The sequence below is a fragment of the Triticum aestivum genome, chromosome 4B, assembly GCF_018294505.1.
Source record: "Triticum aestivum cultivar Chinese Spring chromosome 4B, IWGSC CS RefSeq v2.1, whole genome shotgun sequence".
Classification (NCBI taxonomy): domain Eukaryota; kingdom Viridiplantae; phylum Streptophyta; class Magnoliopsida; order Poales; family Poaceae; genus Triticum; species Triticum aestivum.
Window position 1 is genome coordinate 550170346 of NC_057804.1, and position 18975 is coordinate 550189320.

Below are 18975 nucleotides of genomic sequence, written 5' to 3' on the forward strand. Positions count from 1 at the left end.
AGTCCCCGCGGCGCGCTCCTCCATGGACGGGTCCAAGGGCCCGAGCGACGGGGACGCGGCGGACGAGGCGGGGGACGGGAACAAGGACAAGGCGCCCGGCGTGCAGGAAGGCGTCGCCGGCGCCTCCGATGCCGTTCTCGCCGCCGGGTCGCTCAGGATCACCCCCAGCGACGGCAGGGCGCCCTGGGCGGCTCCGGGGACCAAGCCCAAGGTGGTCTACCACGATCCCAGCATCCCGCGGCCGCAGGACGTGTACCTCATCAGGGTCAACAACTGCAACTCGCCCTTCGATCACGTCTGGCTGGAGCGCAGCGACGACGGCACCCGCCCTATCCACCCCCTGGTCAGTGCTTCTTTCCTACGACTACCTCTTTCTTCCCTTTTCTGTCGTTGGTACTAGGAACTTTTGGATCGAAACGCGACATGCGAATGGACTAAAAGAGCTCTACCCGCTCAGATTTGTTTACTAGTAGTAGTTAGTTCACTGCGTCATCAGTAATTACTATAACCACATACATGTATAAGAAAATCTGTACCAAATGAAATTTTAGTGGCCCTTTCTTTGATCACTTGTTGTTTGCACTTTCGAAGCTATCCATGAGCAAAAAATAGTTTGATCTCGTTTCTTTCTATTTCGGGGGATCCATGACATGTTTACATGGAATCCAGAAGATGGGTTCATGGTACTGGCATGTCTCTTTATTCTGGAGAAAAGTGTAGGATGACGCTTGCAATCAGAAGAGTGGAAATGCATACGTTGCTGATTCTTTTTGCTGGACAGTTGATTTTCTGAGCTCGAAAAGGATAAAAGAAAAGTAACCATCTAGCGTGTTGACTAAAGGACTAGATGAGTTTGTTACAAGAGATCTAGTATGGATGTTGATATTTGAAAAGGAAAGGCTAAATCTCCTCACTGCGGAGCAACCTGTACCACATAAAAGTAGTATGGTGTTCTGCTTTTCAATTGTTCTAAGTTGTACAGCAATTGTCTTGTGTGCATGTGCATGTATTAAAATTGATGTAAATATACTTTATCTCATTGCAGGAAAAACTACCTGTGGAACAGTTTATTGACAGAAATGTTCCTGAAAGTGAACCAGTAAGGCCAGCCGATGTAGACGATACCCCGTTTACGCTAGTAGAAGACCTGAAAGGATTGACAGAGTTAGTTAACAAGTTGAAGGATGTAAATGAATTTGCTGTAAGCACTTGTAATCAAGTTTTCCTTAAATTTCTAATTAATCTGTATCAGACTTGTTTGCTGCCTATGCTGTATTACTTTCCAACTTTCCAAGTACCTTGTGCATTTTTCTTGGATTTTTTTAAATGCTTCAGTTGACATTGTTCCTGCTATCACTTGTAAATTATGCACATAAGTTTTGTGCACTTAAGTCTTGCAGTAATTTTGTCAACAAAATAATCCAAGTGAAACATGGATGAGTTATTGTCATATGGTAGCTGTTATGGGCCCTAATTGAGTTTGACAGGCATATATTTTTAAACTACTGGTAAAAGTCTTAGACTGTGCTACTTTAGAACTTTTTGACAAAATACTTATCATAGCTCCATAGGTGTTTCCGTCTTACCTGCTGTCATCAAACTCCAGCCACAAATCCAGTGAATTATGTTCGTTATAAATCATATTACACAATGTGAGCTTATATCCGCTGTCCTTTACTTTTGAATTCGTTGTAATTGATGCATTATATTTTTTTCTGTATGATTGGTAGTTGCTTCTATTTTTTCCTTTCCCCTGCCTTGTCTGTCTTCCTGCTATGAATTACAGACCATAGACATAAGCAAGATCATGTTCCATGTTTTGCTTATTTTGTCTTCTCATAAAAGAACCCATTTGTGCCTTTCTCTGTTTGGGTCATCTGGCATGGAATAGCTCGGTGACTGCTAGCAATGTAATCTTTGCTTTATTTCTGTGCTGTTTTCAGGTCGATTTGGAGCACAATCAATATAGGTCATTTCAGGGTTTGACCTGCTTGATGCAGATTTCAACAAGAACAGAGGACTTCATTATCGACACCCTTAAGCTACGCATATACATCGGTTCCTACTTGAAAGAACTTTTCAATGATCCAACCAAGAGAAAGGTTTTTCTTAACCATCAAATTTTGTCGGTCTTTGTGCCCTTTAATATCCTTTTCCTCACTTGTTCTTGGGGAAGTAGGTAATGCATGGGGCCGATCGTGATATAATGTGGCTCCAGCGGGACTTCCGAGTGTATGTGTGCAATCTTTTTGACACAGGACAGGTACTGTTGAAAATAGCCTATACCATAATTCTTGATTGTGACTCTCTGTTTGTGTTTTTCTGCATTCTCCTTTGAAACCTACTTTTTTCTTTGCCATGTTAAACTTAAGTTTGACTTTCCTGTCTAACACCAACCAGGCTTCAAGGGTTTTACAGATGGAACGGAACAGCCTAGAACACCTATTACATCATTTCTGTGGAGTCACAGCGAATAAAACGTACATCTCATTTACCCATAATTTTTAGATATACTCATGCTGACCTTTCTAATTATCTACCATGAGATTTGTTTCTCACCAAAGTCAGCATTTACTTGTAGATATCAAAATGCAGATTGGAGGTCAAGGCCACTCTCTGATGAAATGATCAAGTACTGTGCATATAAACCATATATTCCATTCTTTAGTTTAGTCATTGTTCTTGCCCCCGCTGCTATTTCTGTCAACTTATCCATTTGAGATTACCCCTATGCAGGTATGCGAGAGAAGATACACATTATCTGTTGTATATATATGACTTGATGAGACTTAGACTACAAAGGGAGTCCACATGTGAAAACGATCTTCTTTTAGAGGTTAAGCTTATGTTCTACTGTTTTCCTTTTGGTTTTGATTGGTATGGTGAATTCATATGAATGAGCACTGTTGATGTTGTCTCCTTCCCTGAATGAACCCTTGATTTAGAACTACATGACACATCTTAAAATTGGCCTGTTGTCATATGTGGTGTCCTTTCCTGTTCACATAAATCTGCAATCTGGGTGTTACTGATGGTTCCTCAACCAACGTATAGCCACTTTTGACTGAAAAGTGTATCAGAACAGGCATTCTGATCTGTCTTTTTTGTTAGCTGCAGGTTCAAAAGCGCAGTAATGATATTTGCTTACAGTTGTATGAAAAGGAGCTGCTGACAGATAAATCTTACCTCCACATATACGGGTCTGTATGCTGTTACTTCAATTACTACTCTTGGTTTATCTTTAAGGGAAAACTTTTTTTTTACACTGAAAATAATGTGTGTGCTTATCCCATTAACTCGAGTGTGTTATTACAGGTTGCAGGAACATGAATTGGCCGCAGCTCAGCTGGCTGTTGTTTCTGTAAGAAATTACTCTCTTCATTTTGGATTGCTCATGATTATTCTGTCTTCAATAAACCTGGCATAGTAACATATGATGTGGCACTTTTTCTATAAATGGTTTTATAGCTTTCTGGTCCCAAATCATGCTGTCGATTTACTTTGGCGTTATTTCATTACTTTCGATTATTTTGACTCCGAAAAGCATAATATAGTATATCCATGGAGTATAATAGGTTTTTTGTGTTCTACCGAGAGAGAGTTATTCAATTGCATGACCATTTTTTTTTCATTCTCAGGCTCTACATCAGTGGAGAGATTATATAGCTCGTGAACAAGATGAGAGCACTGGTTATGTATTGCCAAACAAGGCTTTGATTGAGATAGGTATTACTGATTTTGTTGGATTGCTATGCTGCAAAACTTGATGTGTTGTTTTGGCTGACTGTCCTTTTGAATTCAAAAGCAAAGAAGATGCCTACAACCACTGCAGATTTGCGAAGAATCGTGAAAACAAAATATCCATGTGTTGAGGATAATTTTGACCTAATCTTGGACATCGTATGGAATGCAACTGAAAATTCTGGTGCCTTTGAAGCAATAGCTGAGCAACTAAAGAAAGTACGACTTGGTGAGGTCAGTTTGACTGAACTTTGTGGATTTTCTTTTTTCATTTATGTGTTAAGACTGATGATGAGTTTAGCACTGGTGTTTAAGGACTTAGTTTGAAACTATATGTGATCTTATGCAGTTAGACTTGAAAAGTATACTGGACACTGGTGAAGTCATCGAAATGGCTCCTTTGGATGCTGATAATGTTGGGATCAGTTTTGGTCGAGCTGATCAATATTCTTTAGCTCCTTCATCAACTGCAAATATCAGGGTTACTTCTAACAGTAGGGATAGTTTTATGACTGATGCAACTTTGACTGGTAGCATCTGGCTACACGACAAGACCTCAACCATACCATCATCTGAAAATAAGATGTCTTGGAGCTTATCAGGCCTGACTGGACAATCAAACAAGGAATTGATGAGCAATAATAAGCAGGTGAGGCATACTCGTAGTATCTGCAGTCATTGTATTTTTTGGGGGGTATTTATATAGGTGCATTGTGCAGGAGACACAGGCTCCTGTTCAAGAACTGAAGAGACCTATGCCTTTTGGAGGTCTGGTAGGCAATTCAACATCTGGAAGACAGACAGATTACTTTGGAGGATTTTCAAATGAGCAGGTACATGCTCAGAAGTCAGAACAGTATTTTCTTTTGAAATGTTCATTTAAAATACTTAATATCTGCTTATAGATGTATTGTTTTCTTTTGCACTGCTGTGACGAATTACATATAGTACCATATTTACTTATTTTTCTGCCTGTAGTTTTTGTTGATTACTGATTAGTACTACTGTACTACTTGTATATTTCGAAGTAGTATTCACTGAGTATTCTGGAGAGAGAAAACATATGCCTGCGGAACAATTTCATGTTTCCTTTCATTTTTGCTCAACTCATCAAATTTCTTAATATGCTCGATTCACCATTCCTTTCATTGATTTCTTATTATAAGTATCACAAATTTATATTTTCCATCTGTGCTTCGCTGCAAGTATTTTATCTTCCCCTGCTAGTAACTCGGTTTAAGTTGTGGCATCGCAGGCTAAAAGCGACATTGATCAGATTCAGTCTTCAGCTTATTACTACCCCCAGTTCGCAGACTACAGCAGTTTAGCTGGATGGAGCCATCATGAACCCGAAGGCACACAGGCCGCTGGGTTCATGTCCGGTTGCTATTACGGGCATGGCTACCAATCCATAAACCATAGCAGCACAGGAACAGGTCAGCCCGCCGCTAGAAATAATGGAGGGGGTAGAAATAATGGAGGGGGTTTCCAGGACTTGAAGAAGCAACAACAACCTCCCCCTCATTCGGGTAACTGAAGTGGTACTGCTCTGCCTATAACTAACTGTGGCGCGACAGCCCCTGTGATCCATCCATCCTGTTGTGCAGAAAAATAGTTATAGAGAAAGAGAGTAGGAAACCCGTGCCCTCTCACATGAGTGGCTAGGCGCTGGACATAGCATTTGTTTGATTGACAGTAGATGGAAGACATGTGTGCTGTCATGTGGTGAACTGGGTGTGTGTATGTAACAAGTGACAAAACATGGCGTGTTGTTGTGCAATGGTGGATGCTGGAATTGCACAGGTGGTATACTGTAAAACTGGTGGTATAGATAGCAAAGACTTGAAGACAAAAACATTACTTTTCTTTTGTGTTACCTTTTTCTTTATCATACCTCGCAAAAGAGAAGTAATAACGACGTCGTCTCTCCGGCGCGTAGGAGTAGTTGTTTTCATTCTGGCAGGAGCTCCTCGTGCCTCAAATACAGAAATGTGCGTAGCATGCTTCTCTGAGTGGACCAAAGATAGCTTAATGGCAGCTTTACGCTCTCCGGGTCAAATCCACCACTGGCTGATTGATTATCCGGGAAGCAGAGATCGTGTTGGCTACTAGCACCAGGGGGTGGTATGTATATTTATTTATTTTCAAAACGGAGGCATAAGATTTGCCTCATCAATTAAATAAGAATAGAATAGAGTTTAGAGTTTTACAACACCCACAAATACGGCATGACAATTACTCGCCCATAAAAATATCTTCTAATTTCTTTGCACCCGCGGTCACCCAAAGCTTGGCCTCATCGATAATGGCAGTGAAAAGAATGGTCGTTGGCGCACTCTTATGACGAAACACCCGTGCATTTCTTTCATTCCAAATGGTCCAGGAGACAAGCATGGTGAGAGAGGCCAAAGCTTGCCGGTTGGGATTGCGATTGTCGGTTCTCTTGTCCCACCATTCGTAGACGGATTCATCCGTGTGCCACTCGGATGTATCTATGTGCGCAAGACCAAGCCTCTCAATGAGAGACTTCCATATCCGAATTGTAAAGCGACACTTGAAGAAAATGTGGGCACCCGTTTCTTGCTCCCTATTGCAAAGTTTGCAGAGGCCACAATTTGGCCAACCTCGTCGCTGTAAACGATCGGCGCAAAGAATTTAACCTTTGGAGGCGCCCATGCCTTCCAAACCATACGGTCCAAGGGGGAAAGAGTCAAGCCTAGGAATTGAGCCTTGTACGTAGTGGCCGTCGTGTATACCCCGTCGTTCGCGTGCTTCCAGATGATGATATCTTCGGTTTGCTCATGAAGGTGGACATCATCCAGGAGCATCCAAAGAGTGAAAAATTCCCGAATGTGGGCTGCGGTTACAACCGCAACTTGGTTGATCTTGAGTATCCAAGCATTCCCCTTGAGGGCCTCACGGACCTTCCAACTCTTTCTTTTCGAGGCCTCGAAGATGAGCGGTGCAATATCCTTAGGTTTGCGACCAAGGAGCCATGGGGAGTCCCAAAAAGGCGTTTTGGCACCATCTCCCACCGTGATAGTCATAGAAGCATAGAAAAACTCGAAGTCCTCGACGGTGCAGGGGTTTCCCAGGCCAACCCATAATTTGCGGGGCTCGCTCCATTCATACCACAACCATTGAAGCCGCAAAGCACGTGCGAATTTGTCGGTGTTGAGCACCCCCAGGCCACCGTATTCTTTTGGTCTACAAACCACCTTCCAGTTGACCTTGCATTTGGCTCCCGTTGTCTTGTCCGCACCGGACCAAAGGAAAGCCCTCTCGATTTTGTTAAGGCTATCGAGGCAACCCTGAGGCACGACGAGGGGCGTGATGGAGAACACCGCTTGGGAGGAGATGACCGACCTAACAAGAGTCGTACGACCGATGGTAGTGATGTTTTGGCCCTCCCAGGAAACCAATTTTCCGGCCGCCTTATCCTCAAGGTATTGGAAATCCATCCTCTTAAGTTGCCAAACTGAAAGTGGGAGGCCAAGGTATTTGATGGGAAAAGTGGCCCGTGTTGCCGGCATGCTCTGAAGGATTTGCTCAAGGTCAAGGTGGTTGCAACGAATAGGCACAACCGAGCTTTTTTGGAAGTTGAAGCAAAGGCCCGTCACGTCCCCAAAGCCTCTCAGGATAGAGGCGAGATTGTTGATGTCCCGTTTGATGGGAGCCACAAAGACCGCCGCATCGTCCGCATAGAGGGAGGAACGCACCATGGACCCACGACCACGGATCTTGTGGAGGAGCACTTTCCTCGTCGCCAAGTCAAGGATCTTATGCAAGGGGTCAATCGCAAGGATGAAGAGGAGGGGGGAAATGGGGTCTCCCTGACGGAATCCGCGACCATGCTTGATCGGTGGACCAGGCAACCCATTTAACATAATCCGGGATGATGAAGATGATAACAGCGTGGTATGTATATTCGAAACTGCTCTGTGGACGATGAATAGCCTAGACGAAACTTGCACGAAGCCAATCCAGCCGTCGCTGCAAATAGTCCAAACAAGCCATAGCAGTGCTCATGTATATTCCATGACAACGCCCGTTCAAACAATGCGCTGTAATATACTGCTCTCTCTAATCACTATTATAAAGATGTTTAGGATATTTTGATATAAACTATTTACGGACTAAAATGAGTGAACAAACGCATCAAAATAAGTTTATATACATCTAATTCAGAAGAAAGAAAAAGAACATCATTTAATAACAGTGAATAGAGGCAGTATAACATCATATAATAACAGTGAATAGAGGCAGTACTAATACTTTCTCCAGCCCTTTTTACTCTGGATATAAGATTTATTTGAAGAACAATATCAACATTCACAAATATGAAATCAATATTATTAGATGGCTCATGAATTTACCTTTCATACTGTATAATTTTAGTATTGTAGATGTTCCGTTTTCTCATATAAATATGGTTAAATTCTACAGAGTTTGACTTGGGACAAATCTCATATGCGGACTAAAATGATTAGCAAATACAATCTGGTAAAACAAATGCCCCTCGCACATAAGCTTTTAGGCAGTAGCTAACGGAATTATAAGAATAGTAAAAACAAAGGCAATGTACGAGCAGGCCTGCCTCAGATTAGCCGCCTCCTCCCCGATTAGGGTTCCTTTGCCTCCCACTGGCGCCGGCGCCGGTCCACCTCCTCTCCGATGGCCTTAGGGTCATGGGAGCGCAGTGGATCCCGGCCCTTGTCGGCGGGAGGGCTTCGTTTTTAGATGTGCCTTCGAGATTTGTTAGGGTTTGTGTCCTGCTCAGGAAGACGAGACGACGGCGGCTCACTGAAGACGAATTGTAGTCGTGATTGTAGTCGTCGCTAGTTGATCTATGTATCTGGGTGTAGTTTTTAATATTTCTGGTGTTCATTGTACTGTCATGATTGAAGACGAATGGGTCGGATGTTTTCCACAAACAAAAAACAAAAAAAAAAGCTTTGTGGCAGCCGCGTACCATTTTTTTTTAGACTACCACTTTTCCGCAGCCTGTCGTGCACACATGTCGAACTGCCGTGGCGATCAACTTCTTCGCCATCTCTTTTGATTCGTCACATTTGTGTCATACTTTCTCCGTTTTATAATTCTTGTCGTGATTTTAGTTCACAATAGTTTTTCTAAAAATCTATTAAGGCAAAAAAGCACCATGAGCCGGAGCACGGGCAGACAATTCACCAACCCTAGATTCGCAACATAAACAATCCTGGCACGAACGAAGCAGAGAGCTTCTCCAGATTCGCCACACACATACGCCTCGTCCTCACCGCTGTCAAGTGTCAATTTGGCCTCGGCTGCCTGCAATTTACATTTCACTTTCGCTGCAGTATATACTCCCTCCGTTTTTATTTAATTCATATATTAGTTTTGGTTAAAGTCAAGCTTTACAAACTTTAATCAAGTTTATAAAAAAATGTTAAGATATATTATAACACATCAGTAATATTAGGGCATGTACAATGGTGCTATCTTAGGAGTGCCACATAGGATAAATGATGAGGTGGAGGAGAGAGAACTCATAAGAAAAGACTTGTCTTCTTTTATTTAAGATAAGACAAAAGATGATCTCTTAGCACAATTTGTCTCATCATGTTTTAAGGAATGACTAGTTATTAAAGATAAGACTAAGATATAACCCATTATAGACATACTTTTTTGTCATCTTTCATATGATTTATTATGATAAATGTCTATATTGTTTTATGTAAACTTAGTCACACCTCCTCCTCCTCCTCCAAGAAAGAAAGTTAGGGTTTGTGCCTCTCGCCGGCGCCGGCGCAGGTCCGCCTCGTCTCCGGTGGCCCTAGGGCCATGGAGGCGCGGTGGATCCTGGCAAGGGCCGGCGGGAGGGCTCCGTTTTTAGTCTTTTTTTCAATCTTGTTAGGGTTTGTGTCCTACTCAGGAAGGCGAGGCGGCGGCGGCTCCCTAAAGATGGAATAAAGGTCTCCCCACATAGCCCCCGTTCCGGCGGTGCGTCTAGCATCGTTGGTGGGCGTGTGGAGGTGTGTCTCCGGTAGATCTATCTTTGATGGATTTGCTCGGATCTCGTCGTTGTTCGTCTACGTTCGTGTGTCTTCGGTTTGGATCTTTCCGATCTACGTTATTTTTCATCAGCGGCGGTTGCTGTTCTGGGGTGCTGGTCCTACGAGGCCTTAGCACGACGACTTCCCGACTGTCTACTACAATAAGTTGTGCCCGGCTCCGGCGATGGAGGGGCGATGACGGCGGCGCGTTTTTAGCTTGTAGTCGTCGCTAGGTGGTCTATGAATCTGGATGTAATTTTTATTTCTGGTATTCATTGTACTGACATGATTGAAGATGAATAGATTGAAAGTTTTTCAAAAAGACCTCTAATATCCGAGTAAATAAAAAGGAAGGGCAGCCACCAGCACGGCACACCACACTCAACGCCGCCACCAACCCCCCTCTCTATAGATCTCTCCTCCCCTTTCGGCACCAACCCACCCAAAACCCTCTCCCCCCTTCCTCCCCACGATGGCCGCCGCCGCCGCCGCCGCCACCCCCAACTCCATGCTCCTCCACCGCCCCAGCCCCAAGGCGGCCCCCTCCGCCCGCGTCCCGGCGCGCGCCGCCAGGATCCGCTGCCAGGCCGTCGCGGCGCCCTCCGCCCCCTCCCCCCTCGCCGCCGCGGGCGAGCGCGGCGTCTACAACTTCGCGGCGGGCCCGGCCACGCTCCCCCTCTCCGTCCTCCAGAAGGCGCAGGCGGAGCTGGTCGACTACCGCGGCTCCGGCATGAGCATCATGGAGATGAGCCACCGGGGCAAGGAGTTCGACGCGGCCATCAAGAAGGCCGAGGCGGACCTGCGCGCGCTCCTCGCCGTGCCGGACACCCACGAGGTGCTCTTCCTGCAGGGCGGCGCCACCACCCAGTTCGCCGCCGCGCCGCTCAACCTCTGCGCCTCCTCCTCGGACCCCGCCGACTTCGTCGTCTCCGGCTCCTGGAGCGACAAGGCCTTCAAGGAGGCCAAGAAGTACTCCGCGGCCTCCGTCGCCTGGTCCGGCAAGGCCGCCAAGTACACCTCCCTCCCGGCGGACTTCGGGGCCATCGCGCAGAACCCCGATGCCCGCTTCCTCCACATCTGCTCCAACGAGACCATCCACGGCGTCGAGTTCAAGGACTACCCGGAGCCGAAGAACAAGTCCGGCGTACTCGTCGCCGACATGTCCTCTAACTTCTGCTCCAAGCCCGTCGACGTCTCCCGGTTCGGCCTCATCTACGCGGGGGCGCAGAAGAACGTCGGCCCGTCGGGCGTCACCATCGCCATCGTGCGCAAGGACCTCGTCGGCAGCGCCCAGCCCATCACGCCGGTGATGCTCGACTACAAGACGCACGCCGACAACGCCTCGCTCTACAACACCCCGCCCTGCTTCGCCATCTACATCTGCGGGCTGGTGTTCGAGGACCTGCTCGCGCAGGGCGGCCTCGCCGAGGTGGAGAAGAAGAACCAGCACAAGGCCGGCATCCTGTACGACACCATCGACGCCAGCGGCGGCTACTTCATCTGCCCCGTGGACAAGCCGGTGCGGTCGCTCATGAACGTGCCCTTCACGCTGGCCAAGGGGGCCGACTTGGAGAAGCAGTTCATCGCCGAGGCGGCCAAGGAGGGCATGCTGCAGCTCAAGGGGCACAGGTCGGTCGGCGGCGTGCGCGCCTCCATCTACAACGCCATGCCGCTCTCCGGCGTGGAGAAGCTCGTCGCCTTCATGAAGGATTTCCAAGCAAGGAACCCTTGATTGGCCCGGCCTCGCCATGGTCCTCTGGTATTGCTCGCTCTAGTAGGATATGGCTTGTTGTTGGTCAGTAACATAAGTAGGCTCTGTGCAAGAGCTGCGTCGTCGCCCATTTGCGGTTTCCGATCGATTCATCCGCAGTATTAGTATCATAGTATGGGAGTAACTACTATTTTGCAATGCCGCTGCATTTTTCCCGTGTTTACGGGATCTCATTTCCATTGCTCACTTTTGAGGTTGGAACATGTTGTATTGGGGAATAAAGGTTGGTAGATGGTCAGTTGTCTTTATATTACCTTATTCTTATGTACGGTTGAGAGTTTATGTTACATACACCCACTCAAGGTTTGGTTTGCTTTTGTGATGTCTAAGCAAGCAAGTTTGGCGATCACTCTGTCCTAGAGGCAGAATTCTTGTTCTCGGCATTTTCGTAGATTTTTCCGGTGCAGGATTCTGTTGTATTAGTATGGTAACCATTTTGCAATGCCACGGCATTTTCCCGCGTTTATGGGATCTCTTTCCCATTGCTCGCTTTTGAGATTGGAACATGTTGTATTCGGAAATAAAGGTTGATTGATGTCTTCAGATTATCTGATTCTTATGTATGGTTGAGAGTTTATGTTACAAATAGACCCACTCAAGGTTTGGTTGCTTTTTTGATCTCTAGACAAGCAAGTTTGGCGATCATTGTCCCTAGAGGCAGATTTCTTGTTCTCGGGATTTTCGTAGATTTTTCCGGTGCAGGATTCTGTAGTATTAGTATGGTAAGTATTTTGCAATGCCACCGCATTTTCCCACGCTTACAGGATCTCTTTTCCATTGCTCGCTTTTGAGATTGGAACATGTTGTATTGGGGAATAAAGGTTGATTGATGTCTTCAGATTACCTGATTCTTATGTATGGTTGAGAGTTTATGTTACAGAGACCAACTCAAGGCTTGGTTGCTTTTTTGATCTCTAAACAAGCAAGTTTGGCGATTATTATCTTCTAGAGGCTCTTGTTGTTCTTGGGATCTTGGTAGATTTTCCGTGGTGCAGAATTCTGTGGAAGATTTGGTGCACTCTTTATGTATCCATTTATGTGATTTGTCTATTATGTCGAGGACCAAGCACAGACCACACTGCATCATTACATATTTTTGGATTTGGAGGTTGGTGAGCAGCAAGCTCCCGAGAGTTTGGTGGTGTACTAAGTACTTATATTTGCTGGTTCCAGTGTCCCTGTCTGTCTTGGCTCAGTCGCCGAGCCGATACGACGAGGCACCAAAATACAGATGCGGGGATGTGACGGCGGTTTGGTGCCGGCCAAGGACCGAAATCACCAGCAGCTCTGAAGCTTCCAAACCGCACGTTGGTAAACATGCCATATATAGGCTGACGCCGTGTGTTCGTAACAGCAAGCTGCCTTGTGAAGCTGTGGGTTTCATTTCATACTTTTGATATACATATGGCCTGTTTGTTCTGACTTTTTTTTTTTTTGCAGTTTCTATGTAGGCAAAAATTCTTGCGTTAGTTCTTTGTTTAATGGTGTTGGCTTATGGTTTGAGTTCCTGCTGTGGGTCGTTTGATCACTCCATGTGGGTTTGCTTTTCACTCGAGACTAGGGAAATATAAGTCATTCTTTTTACTAATTCGGAAAGAAGAGATTCATCACGGTAACTATCACTGGAAAACCATGGAATGCAAAGAAAATCTCTGCATAATAATAATATATGAACCACTATATTTGCTCCCCAAGCTGCATAAATGATCTACTCTATCCGTCCCAAAATAAGTGACTCAACTTTGTACTAGCTTTATACTAAAGCTAGTACAAAGTTGAGTCACTTAGTTTGGGACAGAGGGAGTATTACATTATCTTATAAGTCACTAGCATTTTTGCGCACACAGCCACTGGGCAGCACATCACAGTGCAAAAGGACGAGGGATGGTTCAATTTCATAGTCTCATAAACAACGCTTGTTTGACGATCATCTCATTCTTCGGAATCTTGATTACACTGTTGCTTCAATCCTTCCTGCGGAGGAAGGATTCCAATGACGCGGGCGATGTGAATCTTCTTTCTGATATACTCCTCATAGTACTTCGGCTTGTTAATCTGAAAAGAGAAGAAAAATAAAATTTCACAGGCTAAATCATCATCTTTCTAAAACATGCATAATTAAGGCAGATGTGTTTTCTTTCATACTATATCACAGTACCCGCTTTCTAATTCCCTCTGCAATCAACGCCTTAGCTCCATCCTCTTTAACCTGAAGGCAAGCAGACTACGTCACACATACAAGAACATATTCCACTTGCATGCCACATACAAAAGACACTATTGTACTTACTTCCGGGGTAATGGCTGCCGTGCAGGCACGGTACTGAAGGAAGGAAGATGATAAGAAATTAGCATACATGCATACACAAAGGGAATAATATTAAGTCAACAAAGTGCAGATTATCCATAAACCTAAAGAGCCTACCTCCGATTTCATTCTCCCCATGATGTAGTCATCCTCCAGTGCAACTTTCATCCTATGTTGGCGTAACGGAAACCTGCCCAAATTATAAACGTCCCCTAGAGCTTCTCTGAAGCTCATCTGAACAATTATTCAAGGCAAAAGTCATGCACTGCTAAGGATATACACAGTACTTGTAAAAACGAGAGAAAACTGGTGCGCATTGCTGATCAGTACTAACCATTCGTTGCGTGACCCGCCCCCAAATCTCAAAATAGACACCATCCAACTCCTTAAACCAAAAACTGTCATAGCCCATGCTCGCTATACACTCCTGAACCGAAAGATAGCAACTGTGCTGTGAGATATACTACATTGTAAGCTACATAGAAATAATTCATGCGAGGGAACCTACATGGTAGCCATAGTAAGCTAAAGACGCGCTGATCTTCGGGAAGGTAGTAGCAGCGATCTTCATTGCTTGGAAAGCTCCCCGGGAGGATATGCAGTCCCACTAGGCAACAAAAATGTTGTGAGGGCGATAAAAGACATATATAGGCAACAGTGACATTCCAAGATTTTCGCATAGCCATACTTACCATATAAGATGGCCGGCGAGCATCTAGATAACCTTCCATCCACTGTTGGCAGCGTAAAAAAGGTCCTTAGTCCAAAAAGAATATCAAAGAAATGAACAAAGGAAATGACATCTCCTTAACATGATCTGTGATACATACCTGTAGTTGCTTGAATAGTTCCTCGCAGTAATTGGCATACTCTTCTTCAATGACATGGCTACAAAGGAATTCGTGGTAGTCACTCCACCTGCCGTACTCAGTACCACCCTACATTGAAAAGGATAGAGAGAGAACACATTGCTTAGAAATTTTTAGAACGATACACAACCTAAATATAGCTACTACTCCCTCCGTTCCTAAATATTTGTCTTTCTAGAGATTTCAACAAGTGACTACATACGGAGTAAAATGAGTGAATCTACACTCTAAAATATGTCTATATACATCCGTATGTGATAGTCCATTTGAAATCTCTAAAAAGATAAATATTTAGGAACGGAGGGAGTAGTATATTTGAGTTAGTCAGTCTGACCAGTTTATAAGTTGATAAATTGACAAGTTAAACATTTCAGAATATAATATTGCTCGTCTCAGGCAAATATTACTAAAGCTCACTAGATGTAGCATGAACTTGCACCTACATTACATGTAATTGGCCTATAATCTGAACCCTGATATACTTTTTCCATTATTGTAAGCAAGATCGCCTAGAGATTGCACCTCTCACAGTGGGTAGTATCAAACATGATACCAATCTACTCCCTCCGTCCGTGAATAAGTGTACATCTATCTTTTGTTCTAAGTCAAAGATTTAGAATTTTGACCAACTTTATAGAAAAGAGTAGTAGCATATATGATATCAAATTGATATATTATGAAAGTACATTTCAAAACGAATCCAACGGTACTAATTTAGTGCCATAAATGCTGCTACGTTTTCCTATAAAATTGGTCAAAGTTTTAAAACTTTGACTTAAGACAAAAGCTAGATGTACACTTATTCACGGACGGAGGGAGTACAATACTACCTCCCCAATGCATAGTATCATAGGCGTCATATTTTATACGACATCTTTTGTTATTTATTAGGATCCATGGGAGATGAACGCATGGGATCAATCTAACTCTTTCTCCATTCAATGATGTGTCACATCAGCTAAATGCCTACTTGGCACTGCTGCATGATACTCTCCTATGATAATTTTGGAGAATTTAGTGTGATTATAACAGCCAGACAGCTGTTCTAATACAATCAGCCACAAATACAAATAGAAGGACTAGTCATGCATAAGAAGATAACTCAATAATTTCGGAGGACTAGGCGTTGGTAGTCACTAAGAGAAGGATCTTTGCAGTAATCAGGGTGGAAATACCAATCAAGTGTCCAATTTTCCTCGATTCTCTTGAAGTATCCCCACTTCTTAAGAAACTGTCGATCACACTCGTCCTCAGAAACGTCCTTAAGGCCCAACGTATCGTCCTTCCCCTCCTCTTTCACCTGCAGACGATGAGACGGCACGGCACGGCACATAATTAAGATCAAACTAAATGAATACAGGAGGTTAAATAACCCAGCACGTGTAGCATAGAACAAGTAAATGCATGATGTGTGATGATAGATGGTTCTATATATAGATGGAACTGTGGACTGAACCTTGTGTTTGTAAGATCTGAAGCGGTACAGCGCAAGGCGAACGGCTTGCTTGTCGAGCTCCTCGCCGGTCAGTTTGACAGCATCGGGATAGATCCGAGGCATGGAAGGTAGCTGATCAAAGTAAGCGTTGAACTCGTCGTCGCTGACATGCTCTCCTATGCCCAGATCATTCAGCCTTTGGATCAGAAGCTCCGCCTCTTTCACCTCTTCGTTTTCTTCCTCGGCATGTAGTACAGTCTCGTCTGAATCGGATCTCTGAAGGTCCTTGGCAGTATCAGGCTCCTTTGCAGGGTGGCCGTGCGCCGTGTGTCCACTCGAGATGGCATCGGCATCCACCATTGGGGTCTCCCCGCTCGAGACCGTGCGTGCCTTCTTTGTACGGCGCTTGGCGGCGGATTCTTCGGAATCCTGGGCGGTTGTGTTCCCGTGAAGGGCAGCCAGGGCGGCAGATCCTCCCGTCGAGACCGTAGCCTTCGTCTGCGGCATCTCTCCACTCGAGGCCACAGCAACTTCTCCTCGCTCGAGGCCGCCGCCCCCTCTCCGGGATGCACCGTCGGCCGGCACCCCTCCGCCCGAGGCCGCGACAACCTTCTTCTGCAGGACCCCGCAGCCCGAGCCGGTACCCACCGGTCACCCCTTTACCGGAGGACTCTCGCAGTCTCGCTGCGTCGGGCAAACGCACACAGCATGGCCCGGCCCAAGCGGCCCACTCACGTCCCCGTTTTTTCCGTTTCGATTTTTTTTGTCATGTTAAAAAGTGTGTGTTCGCTGAAAAACATACTCCCTTGTACAGAAAATATAAACTCAATTTGAAAGGATATGTGGAAGCTGAAAATACCAGGGAAGATAAAACATTTTGCATGAAAGTTTTGCATGGCGCCCTCCCATGCTTTGGTGTATTAGCAAACCGACACATCCCATGCTCAGCTCAATGTCCAGTTTGTTTAGTCGGAGCAGAAGACATTCAACACTGCTTATTTAAGTGTCGACGAGCGACAGATATTTGGGAGCGGCTGGGCTTGCTACAAGTCGAGCTGTCACCGAGGATAGATCAGGATCTATTACGATGGAAATTTTATCAAAGCTTCAGAGCAATGATGTGGAGGTACCAACGGCAGAGCTTGCAGTTGTAGCAGCATGGTATATATGGTGGCAGCGCCGGCATATAGTGAAGGGAGTCAAAGTCCAAACGCCAGAAAAAACTGCAGTAGCCATCAAGGTTTTGGCGACAAATTACCTCAGGTCAACTATACCCAAAGGATCAATAAGGAAGAATGACCACATGTGAAGGAAACCAGGACATGGGATCGTGAAGATAAATGCTGATGCTTCCTTTCAGTATGAAACACTTTCATGTGCTTGTGGTGTTGTGGCTCGGGACGACCGGGGTGATTTTATTGCCGCAGCAAGTTGGTTTGTTCCAAACATCAGTGGAGTTGACTCAGCTGAGCTAACTGCCATCAGAAACGGAATGTACTTGGCAACTCACATTGGATGCAACAACATATAAATTGAATCAGATTGTTCTTTCGCGGTGGACTCGGTGAACCAAGTTGATGATTATTTAGGCCCAGAGATAGCTATCATCACAGAGTGTAAAGAGCTTATGATGGATTTTGCGTCCATATCCTTCAAACATTGCTATAGAGGGTCCAATCAAGTGACAGATGAATTAGCAAAGAACTCTTTTACTACTAGATTCTCTAGTTCTTGGGATGATGAGATCCCAGATTTTATTTCTCATCTGCTTGTAAATGACATGTCTATTATTTAAGAAATAAAGTCTATTTGAGGTAAAAAAAACTTGAGTCATTTATTTTGGGACGGAGAAAATATATAAAAAATGTGTTGTAAAAAGAACGAAAATAAAACTACAGAAAATAAAAAAAATGCTCACGTAGACACATGTGAATGTTCCAGAAAAATTCAAATGTTTGAGTATATATTTTTTCTAAACCAATAAATAAAAAGAAGTTTATGCTCTATTCTTAGCTCAACAGATGTTCCATCATATTACAATCTGACTACACAGGTAATTGCAACATCGTGCGATGGGGGGTTGCCCCTGTATGGCTCTGCTATTTTCCATGGTTGTGCTATGAGAACTAGTGAGTTTTTGATGAAGTTAGATTCCGATTTTATTGGAGTCAAATTTGTGACTGTTTTATATACTAGCCGCACAAACACAATCTCCATACAATACATATCTTAAAATCATTCAAATTAAAGCACGGATAGCAATAATCGTCATAACATAAACTTCGCATTTTTCAAATTTAAACATGCAAAGTTCATCCAAAAGACATCACTTTAAACAAAATATTTTATTCAATGAAATATGTATTTGGCAACCGTGTGGCAGATTGCAAAACTGCCACACGCATCAACCGCCGTCAGATCCGACCGCCGTCCTGATTTCCTTCCTGATTTTCAGGCAAAAATAATGCTTGGATTGGGATTTGGTCTCTGGTCTGCAGGTAATCAACGAAGGGAGCTAACCACCTCACCTATGATACTCATTGTTGAACAAGATAAGGAAAATACTGTTTTTGACATGCTTTGCCTTTAATATGTTAGCACTGAAAAACTTTTTGTTTCACCTATCAAACCTGGCACATAAACTTTTCCCGTGGTAAATTCTCCATCACCACCAGGACAAATGACACAGCACCAACATGATAACTTTTGTATATCACGCGGTACATTATGTGTAAGTAGCATGGTCATAAGCACTGAAGGCGTGATAACTTTGGTGAAAGCATTATGGTAACTTTGATCATTGGGAAGAAATTTGT

The 18975-nt window shown here is 44.4% G+C and overlaps 3 protein-coding genes across 4 annotated transcripts; 2 read left to right on the plus strand and 1 right to left on the minus strand.

Annotated features, from left to right (window-relative positions):
- The first annotated feature begins 6 nt into the window (after positions 1-6).
- LOC123093204 (protein RRP6-like 1) lies at positions 7-5607 on the plus strand. Its single transcript, XM_044515113.1, has 14 exons — positions 7-343; positions 1046-1201; positions 1944-2102; positions 2180-2263; positions 2401-2480; positions 2582-2632; positions 2737-2836; positions 3118-3200; positions 3316-3361; positions 3639-3726; positions 3806-3975; positions 4091-4390; positions 4461-4574; positions 4997-5607. Exons 1-14 carry the CDS (start codon positions 23-25, stop codon positions 5276-5278), a joined length of 2034 nt encoding a protein of 677 aa, XP_044371048.1. The 5' UTR covers positions 7-22; the 3' UTR covers positions 5279-5607.
- A 4600-nt stretch (positions 5608-10207) lies between these two features.
- Positions 10208-11795, plus strand: LOC123093205 (phosphoserine aminotransferase 1, chloroplastic). Its single transcript, XM_044515114.1, has one exon. It carries the CDS (start codon positions 10249-10251, stop codon positions 11506-11508), a length of 1260 nt encoding a protein of 419 aa, XP_044371049.1. The 5' UTR covers positions 10208-10248; the 3' UTR covers positions 11509-11795.
- Positions 11796-13335: 1540 nt separating this feature from the next.
- LOC123095188 (uncharacterized) lies at positions 13336-16816 on the minus strand. Of its 2 annotated transcripts, XM_044516995.1 has the most exons (10): positions 16181-16816; positions 15900-16024; positions 14686-14793; positions 14548-14589; positions 14364-14462; positions 14190-14282; positions 13973-14089; positions 13838-13870; positions 13706-13756; positions 13336-13602 (listed from the first exon to the last, which is right to left on the minus strand). In XM_044516995.1, exons 4-10 carry the CDS (start codon positions 14584-14586, stop codon positions 13480-13482), a joined length of 555 nt encoding a protein of 184 aa, XP_044372930.1. In that variant the 5' UTR covers positions 14587-14589; positions 14686-14793; positions 15900-16024; positions 16181-16816; the 3' UTR covers positions 13336-13479. The 2 variants fall into 2 exon arrangements, with proteins under 2 accessions (XP_044372930.1, XP_044372931.1); XM_044516996.1 differs by lacking the exon at positions 16181-16816 and having other exon boundaries at positions 15900-16069.
- Between the last annotated feature and the right edge of the window lie 2159 nt (positions 16817-18975).